This window comes from Corvus hawaiiensis, chromosome 4 (assembly GCF_020740725.1).
Source record: "Corvus hawaiiensis isolate bCorHaw1 chromosome 4, bCorHaw1.pri.cur, whole genome shotgun sequence".
NCBI lineage: Eukaryota > Metazoa > Chordata > Aves > Passeriformes > Corvidae > Corvus > Corvus hawaiiensis.
Genome location: NC_063216.1, coordinates 3483484 through 3500000, shown reverse-complemented (window position 1 = coordinate 3500000; position 16517 = coordinate 3483484). Strand labels below are relative to the sequence as shown.

General features: G+C 39.2%; 1 protein-coding gene across 3 annotated transcripts in view; it reads left to right on the top strand.

Annotated features, from left to right (window-relative positions):
- The window catches only part of LMO3 (LIM domain only 3), a 56454-nt gene extending 45979 nt beyond the window's left edge, over positions 1-10475 (top strand). For all 3 annotated transcript variants that reach the window (XM_048301828.1, XM_048301827.1, XM_048301826.1), the window contains 2 exons: positions 962-1087; positions 9843-10475. In XM_048301828.1, coding sequence (XP_048157785.1) covers positions 962-1087; positions 9843-9948 — 232 coding nt within the window. In that variant the 3' untranslated portion in view covers positions 9949-10475. The remainder of the gene's footprint in view (positions 1-961; positions 1088-9842) is intronic.
- The last annotated feature ends 6042 nt before the right edge of the window (positions 10476-16517 follow it).

Genomic DNA, 16517 nt, shown 5'->3' with positions numbered 1-16517 from the left:
CCATCACAACTATTAAGTAGTTTAAATAAACTTAGTTTCAAAGATTGCTGCCACGTAGAGCTAATGTATTTTTTCTTGTTCATTATAATCCTTCTGTGTCACAAAAGGATGTGTATGTATGTTGGTTGGGTTTTTTTTTTTGGTGTGTTGGTTTTTTTGTGTGTGTAATACACCCACTTGAAAAGTGTTGAAAAATCTTTAGCAAAGGGAATTTAAAAAGAAAATTATATAGATGTCTGGCAAAACCAGCATTTCAGTATTGTTCTTACAGTATTTTATACTTCTGCTCCTGATGTGACTATATATAGTTTACAGCCTCATTTACTTTAATGTGCTACCTGAATAACATAATCATAGCAATAACTATGGTATAGGGTTGTAAGGTGCATGAACCACTAATGCTTTCTGACGATTTAAATGACTTGTTCATAAAGTGTTCTTTTAATAATAGTGGTAAAGCTTTTAGCACTAGATGTCAAAAATGCAAAGAATGTTGGCTTTTTCAAGTGTTATTTCTTTTCTAGCTAAAGTGTGTTTTAATAGTAAGTAGCACCAAAAGCCAAGGTTATGTGGCTCTCTCCTGCATGGCAGGATCTAAGACTCTTCCCACTTACGCAAACAGCTTGACCTCTGTCTGCACAGTTATGTAACGTCCCTAATGTGTTTACTATTTCTTTGTTTAGTTCAACAAGATGTTTCTTTTATCAAGAAAGGTCAGTATAACCTGCAGAAAAAAATAATAACATCACAATGGGTGCAATATTAGTCTGTCATAAAGATCTCTTCAGCAAGGCTGTGTTTTTGTGCTGTAATTGGGCAGAGTTGAACCACCAAAGGCCAACCTTTCCAAAAGGAGGTGTGTTGGGAAGTCAGTCAAAGACAAGACTGTGGGGGAAAAAAAATAATAAATTAAAAAAAGAAAAAAAGTGAATCAGGAATATATTTCTTTCTGTATCTCCAGGTTATTTGGCGTTACAGGAAACTGTGCTGCCTGCAGTAAGCTCATACCTGCTTTTGAGATGGTGATGAGAGCAAAGGACAATGTTTATCACCTGGACTGTTTTGCATGTCAGCTTTGTAATCAGAGGTAAGAGAATTTCTTGGGTCTGTTCCATAAGCTAAGTGCTAGCTCGGCACTGACGCGGGCGTACATTCCAAAGAGGAAACATTTACCAGTAGCAGAACCCCAAGGCAGAGAGTAAGACCTGGATACTTTTCCTGGGACTGATACAGAACATCTTTCATGACCTTGGCTAGAAAACTTTTTGTGCCTCAAATCCCGCATCAATAAAAAAGAATAATGTTACTTCCTCTCCTTCAAAAGGCTGTCTGTCAGGTTTAATTAATTAATATTTATAAAGGTCTTTGAGATCCTTTTCTGCAGAAGAGCAAAGCAGTACCATTTGTCATTATTGCATTAATTTCACTTTAATTCTTCATTTTTATCACATGTATTTCTTTTAAAGTACACATTGTTTCTTCCTGTTGCCAGAACTGTAATCATTTAAATTTAAAAGATGTTGTTCCCACCATTTCCTCTGCAGCAGCATTGAAGCTCTTACAGTCCTGTTTTTATTTCCATATCCAAACCGTAGGTTATAAAAATACCAAGGATCCAAACCTGAATCTGAAGCATCATCTATATGGCACAGTTGGAGAACAAATGTCCAAAATGGTACAATTGTAGTAACTGATTATTTCAGAGGTGAATAGAGCCAAGTTTATACCAGCTATATTCAGAGTGGTGGCTGAATCCCATCAGAGATTTCACCGAGAGCCCCATTTCTGACTCCACCAGAGCTGATAGCAGCTTTGCCACTGACTTCCATGAGGTCTGGGAAGTGAGAGAGCCAATTATGTCCACTCCTTGATGTCCCTATTATTTTCAGTTATTTTTCAGTTATTACGTGATCCTATTTAGCGGCTTATAGCATTCATATTTTTTTTAATTTCTTCAGTTGGGATGAAACGCAAGATGTACATTTTTAGGGAAGCAATGAAAAATTAGGAAGATAATAGCCTGACACAACAAAGCTAGACACAGCTCTAAATAAGCTTTCCTAACTCACCTTGTCCTACAGAGTATTATTTTTTAGCACTGTAGTCATTTAAAAATCAAACATCCCTAAAGAACCATAAAATGTACAGCTGCTAATAAGTGTAGCACACTACAATTACGCTCTTTAAAAAAAGCCAAATTGACCTTTTTCATCATGTTACATGGGAAATTAAAATACCAGGCAAGTAATAACCACTGCTTAAACTATATAATAATGCAAAGTAATTATAGGTTCTAATGCTATTTAAAGTCCTATATCAATTTTGTCTTGCCACAGAACTGAGAAGCTGTATTCTGAGCAAGGCAGGCAGAGGCTCCCACAGTACCCATTTAAGAGACACACACAGTGTCCTAGGTTTCGTTTCCCAAACCCTTCACATCCTGTTTTTTTCCAAACCACCGTCCTGGTATCATTATTAAAGCGCCTAATATATTTCTGTTATTCGCTTCATTTATTACATGCCATAATGGGGCTGCATATCTTTAGTGTTGGTTATGCACAATTAGCACTTAGTTATTGTCTTGTCACTTCAGCCCATACAAGACAAACTTCTTTAATGTAAGAAGTCAGCTAATCTTCATCAGTCAAGCAAAGCAGACAATGTTTGTTAACCGGAGTGCAAAAGATTTTCATCATAGTTAACACTCTTGGGTCTGAGGAAGGGAACTTTCTTTTTCTTCCCCCCACCCCCCTGCCAAAAAAAAAGCACAGCTGTTATGAATATTTTTAATATTCCTCTTTTACCATTACAACTGTGAAATAATGTACAATTTCACTTCGCAGCTAACACACGTCGTAGTGTCCCTGGGGCCACTGATCCCCCCGGAAAAGTGCTGTTAGATGCTTCTGAAATGGAGCTTAACTGGGTTATTTAATAATTCTCAGCCTCGTTATTCCCGAGCCTTCAATCTAATCTTTTATTTGATTTTTACTTTGCATGTATTTTGGGCAAAGAGTTGCTGAAATAGTCTTACAGGTGTCTTAGACTGAGAACAAAAGAATGAATTTACCTGAAATAGAGTCTAGTTCATCTCGTGAAAACAGGGAGTGGTTCCAGGAGTTTCGAAGAATTTCAGAAATTCTCAAAAGTGACCCTAATCCTGATTCTATTGCAATAGCTCTCATGGAGCCTAATAAAGCAGACTTGCCTGTAGGGTACCTTTCTTCCTCACAATTTAGGACTAGTGGCCCTCTGAAGAATTAATTTTCGTTTATTTACAAAAAAATCCTATTTTATGGATGTTCCAGCATAGCTCTTCTGTGGTTCCTATGGCAAACCATCCCACTGACTATATTTTCTCATTAATAGCTTCGAATCTTTTGTTTTTTGTTACTTGTCTAACAGTAAACCCCCACATTGCTAGACACCTGACCCGTCCCAGCTTTGGGGTTTTCAGATCTACTATGAAACCTTCTCCTCTTTTCTTTTAAACAGAAAAATCTTGTCAGTCACCATGTCATTAATAATTTCTGTTGTCCTTTAGGATCCTTTTTTCTTCCTCTGCTCAAGGTAATCAAAACCACACAGCAGATTCTGAGTGAGGATGTGTTTATAAGACAGCAGTTCATTAAGTTTCTGCTGCCCCTTTGTATACAAAATAATGTTATTCAGGGGTTTTAGGTTTGCTCTTTCCTTTCACTCCAGCCACTAATTCCACCAATATGGAATTTATTTCTTTATTGAAGAGAATATTTTTATTCACAAACACATCAACAATATCCAAAAATCAGCAGTGGGTTTATCAAGGCTCACCAGCTATTGCAAGACCTGTTTAGCCTTATTCCCCAATTTCATATCATCTTTCCCCATTAAATTTTAAAACCTTTGGGTCATTCTCTACAGTAGATCTGCAGAGCATGTATTGCTCTCTGTTTGATTCCTCACTTCATTTTCAGCTATCATCTACCATTTAGGTTTTTTCCTCTCAGAATGCATGCAATGTTCATGAGTACAGTTCATGGAACTGTTTTCTTCAGACTGCTCTACTTTGTCTTTGCCAACACTGACTTTTTTTTTTTTTATGTTCTGTGCCTGGTTGTTTCTTCCAGCCCCTTCTGCTTTTCAAGCTAAGTAATATTTATATTAACACACATCTCACTGATCCTTCGGGCAGCCCGTTCTTCAGTCTTGCTATTGCATGACCTTCACATTCCTACCCTTTAAATGATTGATCCTGGCCCAGAGAGATGCCTGCCCATTTTTACCTAGTGCTCTTTGTGAAGATTCAGTGATTTTTCTGCTTTTATGGACAACTCCACTGTTTGCTTTATTATTTTTGAGTATCTACAACTCACCATCCAGTGCAAGTCTCGGTGTGGATGGTAATTAGGCTCCCTTCACTTAAGGGGACTTTTGTTTGGGCCATGAACTCCAGCTCTGAATTGACTCATAACATGCCTGTCCCTTTCTTGGCCTCCTGAATGTGACTTTTTCAGAGTGAGGAGAAAAAGGCATTGTCTCACATATTGGATTCCAGGAAGACAGACTGTAGGCATAGGCCTGAAAGAGAGCTCCTGAGCCACTAAGCCTGGTCCCCTGGTGTCAAATAGGCACTGTCTCCTATTTTCCCTTTCATAAAGCTATTCAGCTCTAGGATCTAATTGCTCCAGCTAGCCAGTTTTTGAGATATTTTCCCCACGTTTTTCTTGATACTGATGCTTAAAGCTGTAGCAATTTGGTGAATATTAAGCTCTGCTCCTAGCCTAAAGGTTTTAGCATCCTCTTATCTCTCATGTCTCTGTCCAGCTTACTCCTAATTTGAAGTTTTTCCATCGCCTAAGTACCTGCAGAGCTTAGTGACAGTCATCTTAATGGTGTGAGTGTTCCCCTTTCTTCTCTGTAAACATATTTAACTTCTCTTCAGAAGCCCTTCACCTCACACTGACAGTAACCTCTATATACTTAATTTCTGCAGAAAATTTAAAGGGGGGGGGAAGGAAACCACTGGAAAAATAAACTTGTAAACAGACACTGCCTTTCACACTTTGTCAGGTTGCATGTGTGTGACTAAGAAAATGGAGTGGAAAATCTTGCAAGTGGGCTCAGCTGTATCTGTGCTTGACACTTTTGACTACAGCAATGATGTCAGTCTGCCTTCGGCTTTCCCACTTCCCAGAGTTTATGTGTCCTTCCTCTCACTCTCTGTCGGCATCTTTAGCAGCTTGTTCCCTGCTTCTGTGATATTTTCTCCCTGCCGTTGGAAGTCAGCTCAGAGTATGGCTTAAAACCCCCATCTGCTACCACTGAGAGGTGTTTAAATCAGCTGTTCTTCCCTTCTATCTGAAAGCCTTTATTTTAATAGAAACTGGACTGAAAATGGTTACACACTCACTGAAATTGCTGTCCTGATGTAGTTGTAAACACTTACCTCCAGTATAAACTGTAAAATGCCCACACAATGCTGCCTTTGTTCTCTGTCAAGCAGGGGAGAGGGAATGCAATGCCAGGGACATCCTTATTTCAAACACCAATATCAGATTTTTGCGTGAGTGGGCATTTTATTAATTCTGACGGCCTGAGTGCTGCTTATTTTCATTGGATGTCTCAAAATTTAGAATACAAATTAACATATTGTCCATACCTGCTTTTTATAAAATAGTACATGAAAGGCACAGCAAGTTGAGGTTTGCCATTTCAAGTTGAACTGGGATTCTGTGCCTATGTATTCTGCAAGGTACTGGTGAAAATGCGCAAACTCAGGCACAGCTCCCACTTTCCAGCCTTTGAAATGGACATCTTGACAGAACCCCAGAATTAATAAACCACAGGTGTGGGCTGATGAACTGTGATGTAAAAGAGTGGCTTTGTTCTCTTGGTGATGCACAGAGATTAACGTTAATGTGAGTTGTACTGGAAGCTCAGCATTTAAAAGGAGAGGGAAGGGGAAAAGCAGAGCCCAAGTTACATCACTGACTGCAAAAAGCAGAGGGGAAGGATGTGGGCGTGGTAAGTCTGAGCTGTCCTAATCCTCAGGAAATCAACCAAATGCTTCCAGATTTTGTCTCTTTCTACAGTGACAAAGATCTAACCTTACCAGAGGAGGCACACACACAGCCATCTTCGTCCCCAGCAATATTTCTCCTGCTTTCTTAAGAAGTCTTCAGTACCTTGACACATGTCCTGTGCATCAGAAAAGATGACAGACAGCAGTGAGATCTCCTTAAATGTCTGTTCTGAATAATGAAAGGACTGCTTCTCAAAATGGAAGTTTTATACTTCTTGTGGTTAGTCTAGGCACACCTTCCCCTTCCAAACAAGGTGATAACAGAGGTCATTTTGTAATATAAATGGGCTTCCTTTTGCCATTGTGAAATATGACAGGAGTTCTAGGATGTAGGTTAATTATAATGGTCATTCTACTAATGTCACAGTCGTGTCAAAAGTACTATTATCAATTTATGGTGCTAAGTCCAATCTGGCATGTTAATGCAGCCTATTGTATATTCTTTCCTGTTCATCTTGCATGCCTATTAAAAAAATTGGGTGAGGGTTTTAGGGAAGGCTGAAGACTACCATCTGCCTGCTAGAAGAGTAATAATCTTGCCTAATTATATACTCCTAACACAGTGGCATCTTAATATGCTCCTCCACTCCATTTAATATATGTGCCCAAATGGTGCCCTGATTTACATCCTATGCCAATTCCGTAAAAAAACCCCAACCTTAGTGGGAGGCTAGGCTTCAATTTACCCTCCCATTTTAAAGCTGAGCCAGGTTTAAATCTTGCAGTGTGCAAACCCAATCTGAATTAGTTACAGATATAGCTCTTTCACTTCAGAAGAGGCTAAATCTGCTTTTGCGAGTCAAATAAGGTTGAAAGTGTGAATGGCCAGAATTCATCCTACTTCATCTGCTTACTTGCCCTGTCTCATTGTACCTGGGAGCCAGCATGCCAGGATTAGAGGTTTTTCAGCTGGTGTTTACCACTTTGTCACCTAATGAGCACACAATTCACATATTTAATACCCAGGGTCCCACACAAGCCTCACCATCAGCCTTTGCCAAATATACTTGTCACCGAGCTTGCACAATGCGAAAAGAGTGTGAAGAATTTCAACCCACAGTATCACAAGCAACAGGTTTCCCCCAAGGCACAGAGGACCATCCAGAGGATGTGTTCCCATGCAGACACACCCCCACCCCACAGGTTATCACACAGCCAAGCATGTCTAGACAGACCACTGGCAGCCTCTCCACGAGACAGCTGCACGCTTGGAACGTAAGTGATCTGTGGAACTGTGTATGTTTAAAGCCACTCATGCATAAAGCTGTCACATGCCACATGCCACGTAGACATAGGTAGAGCACTTCTGGCTCAACACCTGCAAAACAAAAGGCATTGACACTTTTTATTGGGAAAGGCATCCTGACACTCCCATGTAGCTGGCGCAGTTTAATTGAAACTGTGTCACTCCTCTGAGGGCTGAGAAACAAAATCCTTCAGCCAGGATTTTGATGCAAGCAATATTGCAAGAAGTCACACGTGTTATGTATTGCCATGCAAGCCAATTGCACTTCAGCAGTGTATTCTTCATTTACTAAATACTTTAAACAAATTAGTTTGCTAAGGTCTGTCTTACCCTGGAACAAAAGGAATACACAGCTGAATAATGTTCTCAGTTCAGACTTAGTTCTTTCTGATGGGTGCAAAGGTGGTTTTGTCTCCCACTGGTGCACTGGGTTCGGGGGGGTTTTGTTTGTTGTTTGTTGATTTTAAATGTGACTTCTTTGGGAAAAGCAAATTTTACATGTTGGCACTAGTCAAGACTCCTTTACCTAATCTTGTAAGGTGCGCAAAAGAATTTTTCTCAGCGTTGCTGTCAATGGACAAAAATACAAAAGATGGAAGCTAGAAAAAAACCACCAAAGAACAACTTTTATGCACAAATTCTACATTTCAACATAGCTACTCAAAATCATTTTGTGTTGTTAGTAGCCTAGTATGCCAGGATTGGGGTGGGAAGAATAATAGCAACCTCTAAGTTCTGTAAAAGAGTGTAGACCATAAATAACTTAAAGATTTCGGGATCCTTGCATAATCTCTATTTTCAATCATCATCAGCAGCAGGCAGTAATCCCACAGAAAAAAAAAGTCCACAAATAAGCAAACCAATTTTCCTTTAAGAGCAGAGCTAATTCTTTTCAATCCACTTTTTTATTACACTATTTTCCCTCTATCTATTTAGCTAGCATAAGGATAAATTTCCAAAGCTACCCAGTTGGAAAATAAATGGGTTCACTGTTTGTCTAGCATTCCAATCTTCACAAATGTAAATCAGTCCAACTGCTACTCATTTAAACCTCCAACTTCACAAAACATTAAAGGACTGCTCTCCATACACAATTTAATCTGTGACAATTCACCAAGATTTCTGCTTGAACATTATTAGAAATTGACTATCTGATAAAGACAGGCCACTGTCAGGGGTCAGGTGGGTCAACCTGTGTCATTTATGGAGTTTTACTGGGTCAACTACAGCAGGCACCAGTATTTGAAGGTTAAATTGTTACAATTAAATACATATACAGCTATTCCCATAGCTACTCTGCTGTTAAATCTACCGTAAACAACACAAGCATTTATATCTGACCCTAATTGTGTCCAAGATGTCACCATTTGGAAATTATATAAAAAAAGGACATTATAATCCGTTACACATTAAACAATACTTTATGTACTGAGATCCATAATTAGCTGGTAGAAACTGGTTTCATTTATTCACATCAGTGTTAAGGGGTTCATTTAGGTTACTTTCTTTCATTTTAATTGGAGTAAGGCAAGCAGTGCCTCCCAGTATATTTCATAGCTGGAGAGTTCACTACAAACAAAGGCATGTAACCCTGCCAAGGCAGTCACTAGGGAAACTTTTTTTCTGCATTGGCCCCATTCACTTCTCCCTAACTATCTTCAAGAAGATTGGCTTTGTCAAGGGAAAGGGTTGAGGGGTGTGTCAGGGAAGAGCCTTCTTAAATTCAAGCGTATTTTTTAGCTGGGAAATCCTACTTTACTCGAAGTTTGAAGTCAGCCAGCCAGGAGCATTAATATTATGTGATTGTCCTACTCATCAGAGAAAAGCAAATGAAATCTCTCAGTAGCGTTTTGCAGCAATCAGATGATTCCGATGCACGTAATGGTATAACAAGGTAGGTATGCTGATACCACGAGAGAGAGTAGTTAGCTGAGTAACTAAATTTGTAATCAAGTCCTACAGGAAAAAAAGAAAAGAGGTTTCTCTGCAAGCCTGTGTGTGTCTAGTTTGCACCACAGTATTTGTAAAGCTGTGTGTGTGCTAGAAACAGTTCCCCGAATCATCATCTTAAATCAAATCTAGTGAAATATCCAACTGGAACACGACAAGAAATTCTTACTGGCACACAAGACAATTATAACATATCTCAGACAAGCTTTCCACTGCACGCAATCACCTTGTCTTCCTTCTGGTTTGCACAAAAGCAGGACATTTCACTCAGCTCAGCAGCCTGGGATATTTACTGGGTTTTTATCTGTGTGCCGGTGACCTGATCCAGGCCTCCCACAGCCCACGGTGGGCTTTGAATGAGGTCTTTGGCTGGGGAAGCAGAAGTGCCTGAATGCGCTAGATTTTGTTGAAAGCACAGGATTAATTGTGGCACCTCTGCTGGGTTGTCCCACGCGCACACTTGTCTGCGGACACTGTCCAGCCAACACTTGCTCTACGACCCTCACCTGTATGACCATGTCACATCATTGATCCTAAACCTATCTCCTTCTTTTCTTTTCTCTTTATTATTTTTAATTTCAGATTTTGTGTTGGAGACAAATTTTTCCTGAAGAACAACATGATTCTGTGCCAGACAGACTATGAGGAGGGTTTAATGAAAGAAGGTTATGCACCCCAGGTTCGCTGATCGGATGCCACATCATTAAGAATAAAAAGCACTACGTTCTTTTATCTTTTTTGCTCAACATGTATATAAGAAATGACACAGGAACCTACTGAATAGCATAGATATAGGGAGACAGAATGGTTGCGTGAAATAAAAGGCGGACTGCATCTGTATGTAGTGAAAATTGCTCCAGTTCAGAGTTGAATGTTAATTAAAAAGGTACTGTATATACAGCTGGATTCTTTTTGCTTGCTCTTGGGATTTTTGGTTTGTTTGGGGTTTTTTGTTTCTTTTTGTGTCATTTGGCATGAGATGTTTATTTTGGACTATTGTACATAATGTATTGTAATATTTGAAGCACAAATGTAATACAGTTTTATTGTGTTACCATTTGTGTTCCTGTTTGCTTCTTTGTATTGTTGCATTTAGTACAATCAGTGTCTAAACTTACTGTATATTTATGCTTTCTGTATCTACCAGCTATTTTAAATGAGCTGTATCTTTCTAGTAAAAAGCATTAAAGAGCAAATCCCAACCATTATGCTACACTTAGAGCTTAAGAATACTGTTTACATTAAAACTATTTAGGAAACTAATAACTAGCAGCACCTGCTGCTAATGATGCTATGGTTAAGGGTCTATCAGCACTTCTCTTATAAGCCTCTATTTTTCAGGGGTTAAGCATCTGTTGTTTAATTGAATGGATTTTCCTCAAAGAGCACTTTTATTTTACTACAAAATTTTGAAAAGCAAATCTGACTGGTTTGAGATATATTATAAAAGGTGCAAAAGTTAATGATTTTGGGTGCTGCTTTTGTGCCCCTTAGGCATTCCAAATGCCTGGATTTGATTTTTAATTTAGCTGGAAATTAAGCCCTAATGCAAACCAGTGCCTCTGGGTATCTTATTATATATATATATATATATATATATATAAATATATATATGTTATTTTTCTGAAATCATTAATTTGGGGGGGGAGGAAAGGGAGAAGGTTTCTGTTTATATACTTTTTTAAAAATTCTTAAAATTTGAGAGGTCTCTCTCTCTCTCATCTCCCTCTCTCTCTTTTCTTTTCTTTTCTTTTTTTTTTACTTTTTTTTGTTGTTTTTTTTCATTGGTTTTGGGATTTTTTTTACTTTTTTTTGTTTTAATCAGGGCTTAACCCTCATGTTTTCTGGGGCTGCGTCCTCAACAAACCCTGGAAAAAAGTGAAAGTAGAAGGCACTGTAAACAGCCCCCTCTGAGGGTCTATTTACATTAAAGAAATGACCCTGAGCTGACACTGGGAGAGTGACTGGTTGCTAATTACCCACCTCAGTGAATGCTGAAGGTAATTTAAATGCTGATGTGGATGGGACAAAACTTTGCAATAGCAAGCGAGAGCTACCACACTCAACTGCACAGGTACTTTGCTGTCCATGCCAACATCCTACAGGTTTGTCCCATCAATACTGGCAATTAAAATCCTTTTGACAGAGGTGGAATCACTGCTGACAGCTCCTGTTGGCAATCAGTTCGTTTTCTAGGAGAGGTGGACCTCTGTTTTTAAAGCCATGAAGCTATTGCATCAGCAGGATGTCCCTAAGTGCTCATGCCCCTGACAGAGCTTACAGGTGTTTGGCAAAGGAAAGCAGGATGAATGTTTAAAAAGTTGTTAAATGCATATTTAATTCATGTCTGTTTGCCACTGTAATCTAGCTCACTGGGAAAACAACCTGTATTAAAAACAAACAAACAAACAACAAAACAGTATTAAGAACAACACAAAAAACAATCTAAGAAACCCACTATACCCTATGTTGTTATGAAGCTAAGCTCTTGTTTTTATTTAGAGTACAAACCCATGTCTCTGCTCAAGCTGACTGCTGTCCTGCCCTGCTCTTCCTGTCCTGTTGCAGTTTCAGTGTGTTTTTGCTGGGGATGATAGAAGAAACTTTGTAATGCAGTGGGGAAATTCCTTAAGTGTATGGTAAGAGCACACTGCACAGTGGCTTGACTTAGATATTTAGTTTTAATGACTGTTGTTACAGTGTGGGTTTTTTTCTGGCTGTGAACCCTTTTGAAAATAAGCATGGCTCACAAAATTTGACTTTGACTCATACAGGATCAGTAAGAAAAGCAACAACTCCTGAGGCTGTTCTTGTTAATTAGAAGAAATAGCTCCACATAGTTTTTCAAATTAAATTTAGCCCTCTTTTGTGGACTATCTTCCTTCCTAACCTTGAGCACAAGTGTCACTTCCAGTCCCTTCCACAGTCCCTTAATGTCTTTGGGATAACGAAGCAGTTGGTGTCAGAGGTACTATTAGGCTCTTACAGATCTACTTCAGTGCAATAAACACGCTGTCCTTTCCATGAAGGTCAGGATGGACAGAAAGGGAAGAATCATATTATCTTGTTTTGAGCCCAATTTCAATTTTCTCCTCCAGCCTCTCTTGGGTCTTTCCATTAGAAATCAGAAAGATCTCTCTTCTGCTTCCCAGCAGTAGACTGCAGAATGGGTAGAAATCCCTGGTTCAGAAATAAGGCTGGAGAATAGGAAAGAAGGGTCCTTGACTCTGTCTTTGACTCCCTCTAAGCTTGGACAAGTCACTCAACTTCTCTGTGCCTCAGTTGTCCCCGTCTGTCAAGCGGGGCTATTGGATACAGTGCTCTTGTAAAGCATTTTTGGCTCTTCAGAAAACCAGGAGACCATGCAAGTGTTACAAGCAGCACCAGGACATCCCGGGAGGAGCAGAGCATTCACAGGAGGTAACCACAGATCTGAGGCAGGAGAGCACCAAAACCAGCTTAGCCTGTGGAAGGCTTGGCTGGGGATGATGACAACTACACACTAATAGTGCTGCAAGTGCTAAAGGAATCTCTCATTCCCACAAAGTGCCACTGCTCAGCTCTTTATGGAGCAAACGAAGAGAGTGGAATGGGGGAAGAGTGGCTTATTGCTACATGCCATCTTGCTCATATGTGTGTTTTGTGGCATAGGCTCAAAGCATGGAAGAGGAAGGTGGTCCTGCTATGGGGAAAAAAAAATAGTCCCAGCATTCTATCAATCCTAACTGATGCAAGGATAAAGAAATATGGATATATTTGCAGTGCACAATGGTATGGCACCGCTTTGAGCACTTTATGCTCATCTATCTTATTCAAATACATATCTAAAATTTGTGTGTAGAGGATACAGAATAAATTTAGATTTGATGTAGGTCAAAGATCAATTACACATTTTCCTGTATTTCAAACTTCCATCTAGCCTGGCTGTTAAAATAATGACTGAGAGCTGAAATATTTAATGGAAACACTTATAACCCCAATAAAGTATATCATCATAAGTCAATATTGGAGAGACATTATCTGCCAGGTCACTTTAGTGATCATTTTAACAGAGACCTAGACCATTCCTTTGGGTTGCTTTTCTGTTATCCACCTTGGTTCCCCTTCTCCATCACTCTGTGTGTCAACAAGATGTTTGCATACAGCAAAACACTCTGATAGTGACCCTTACTCAGTGGATTTGCCAGGCAGGAATGCTTCCACCTGTGTCTCCCATCTTTAGGGCATTTTATCTCTATCTGTATACATCACAAAGTTTAGCCAGACAAAAATAATAATAATGATGATTTTTTTTAAATCTGCCATTCTTGGATGGCTGGTTTTTGAGCCATGTGGAAAAATACATTTTATCAAACCTTGAGTTTTAACTGTAAAAAGCTCCTCTGACAACTGTAACATGCTGTGCCTGTTGTCTGCCACAACTGGTGATGAATCAAGACAGCCTGGATTTGGCAGAAACAGTGACCAGGGCTAAAAGTGGATCTATTTCATTATTGTGGTTTTATATTTTCTGGGTTGTTTGGTGGTTTTTTTTTAAGCACACCTTCATGCTTTCCTATCCTCCCAAAATGTTCAAATTTTTGCTCATGTAATGTAAATAAAAGGAAAATCATCCAGCAATCCCTCAAAGGTTCCTAATTGCCTACACATAAAATGACTTGGGGAAGATAAATTGAAAAGTGGTCAGTGAGGAGGGAGACTGGGAAAAAGAAACAAACAGGAACTGTGGCAAGGTTTCGACTGTACAGACTTTAAAGTACTTTAAAGGCTTTTTTCAACGAAATATGCAGCAGCTTCTTATAATTTTCTCAGCAGTAGGTAGTTTACAGTCATCTGTACCTAGAACAAATCTTGTCAAAAATGAAGGTCTGTAGTGATTGCTGGGTATAATTTTATACATTTAGCTGATTTTTCTGAAAGCTTCCACTGTGCTGCTGTTGTCAGACTAAATTATCAATTTAGCCATTTGTTGTTTAATGAATAAAAAACTCCTATGGCATTGGAGATGTTGTGGTTTCAATAAAGCAAAAGCTTTAACAAGTCAAACTACACAAAGCAAAGTGTGTACTGTATATAAGAACAGTGTTTTTATTCCTTTAAATACCACTTTAGATAAAAAAAGCCAATTACATATTCACTTAACACATTCCTCCTACTTCAGGCCAATGATGCAGACCAAACCTGTTTACTGTTCAGTATCTTGCAAAAGGAAACCAAAATACAATATGTGCAAGGTAATAGGCCATTAGCACAAACATGCTCCCAGTAAAAATCCTTTGTGTAGGCACCTTTTTAAAAGCTGCCAATTGTGGGTGATAGAAGTATTATAAAGGAAGTGATTTTAATACTATTTAAGGCATTAAAAGCTGAAGAGTATCTGTTTAAAGCATTAAAGTAAGAGCTGCTTGTATCTAATACCTTTTAAAATGCCCTTCTGCTGATTTATATTCATCCTGAACCTGCTAATAATGAGTATACATAAGCAAATACCATCTTCCACCTATTCAGCATGTCATTGATATGAAAGCCCCAGAAAATATCTCACGTAATCAGTGTGTTCAGAGAGTTATCTAGCACAAATTACTCATTAACTCAATAGCACATAATAAAAAAGAACATCAATTAATTAATGAGTCACCCTCAGATCACTTTGATTACAACACAGCTCTGTTGAAACAGCAGTTATAAATGGAGCTGCCTCTCTTTATTCATTGTTTGCAATTGGCCCATTATTTTGCAGAGACCAGTGTCATATTTAACACATGCCTGCAGGTAATTGTGTGATTAGTTTCATAAATGAAGATGCAGAGTGAGAGCACAGACTGACTTGCAGAAATGCACCGCACCTCCTGCAGCCCGCAGCGCTCTGCAGCAGCCTTGGGGCAGCCTGCCTCCACTGCAGGCCCTGGTGACAGGACAGAGCTAGTCCCACTGACCTCTAATCCAACCTAAAAACCTCAAAGCCCTGGGAAAACACTCATGAATTGGCCCTCCCTCCTCTGTGGATGTCCATCTTTTCTTCCAAGTGACAAGCAACAGGACAAGAGAAAATGGCCTCAGGTTGGGCCAGGGGAGGTTGAGGTTGGAAATATTTTTTCACCGAAAAAGGGGTGATTGAGCACTGGAACAAGCTGTCCACCATCCCTGGAGGTATTTGTGGATGTGGCATTTAGAACATGGTTCAGTGGTGAACTGGGCAGTGCTGAGTTAATGGTTTGATTCAATGATCTTAGAGGTCTTTTGCAACCTTAGTTATTATTGTCAAGAGGCCACACTGCCGGCATTTCACAGTAGAGAACACAGAAACAGAGAGATTAGGTGGGCTGCTCAAGGTCAATCAACAAGTCTGCTTTCCTCAAACCCCACTCTTAGCATGGATTGTAACCATCCCATCCCAGGCCTTGCAAAGACAGGCTCCAGGGCAGTGCCTGGAGCAACAAACGCAAACCCCTCTTTGATGCTCAGGGACAGACCAAGCAGAGGCTGAATGCCCAAAGCTTCACTGTGCTGAACTGTGTTTGGTGAATAGGAGCTGGGGAGGTGAGCGAGGAGGCCTGGTTGTTTGGCTATTTTTTAAATATTTTAAAGGAAAGATGAATGAAAGAACACAAAGTCACCACCTAAAGTTCCTAAACTATCTTGGTTAAATGCCATTCCAATAAGCGTACAGTGTAATTATAACAGTTCCCTTAGGTAAGTAAGAAACATCTGTTAGTAACACATAGCAGGTGTTAGCAATTACACATACTGATTTTTTTAAAGTGTTTTTAATTAAAAAGAATTCTGTTTTCTGAAAAGGAGAGCATGGTAAGTCCAAACAAGCTTTTGTTTGTGTGGCTCTAGATCACGCAATATGCAAAACGATAAAGGTAAAATCAACTTAAATTAGCAAAGGTTTGCATGTTTGACTCCAGTTTATTGCAATCAAACCAAATTGAGATTCACTGCATTATTGTAAAGCACATAACATTAGTATTCTAAGCAAGGTCTCATCTAATGTATGAAATCCATACAGTTCATGTAAACCCTGAACACAGCTAAGCAGAGCATTTGAACCTGGGAAGATTGCTATAGTTAAGCAAAATATGATAGGTATTGTAAGACAGGAGGAAATTGCTGGGAAATTCTGTATAATAGTTTCTTCACAATCCCCTTTGTCCCACTACAGGGAAACAACGTCTAGATTATGTTAGAGGAAAAATCAAACTACGTTGTCAAATTACTTTGAAAAACTAGCCAAGAGCAATCTACATTTAG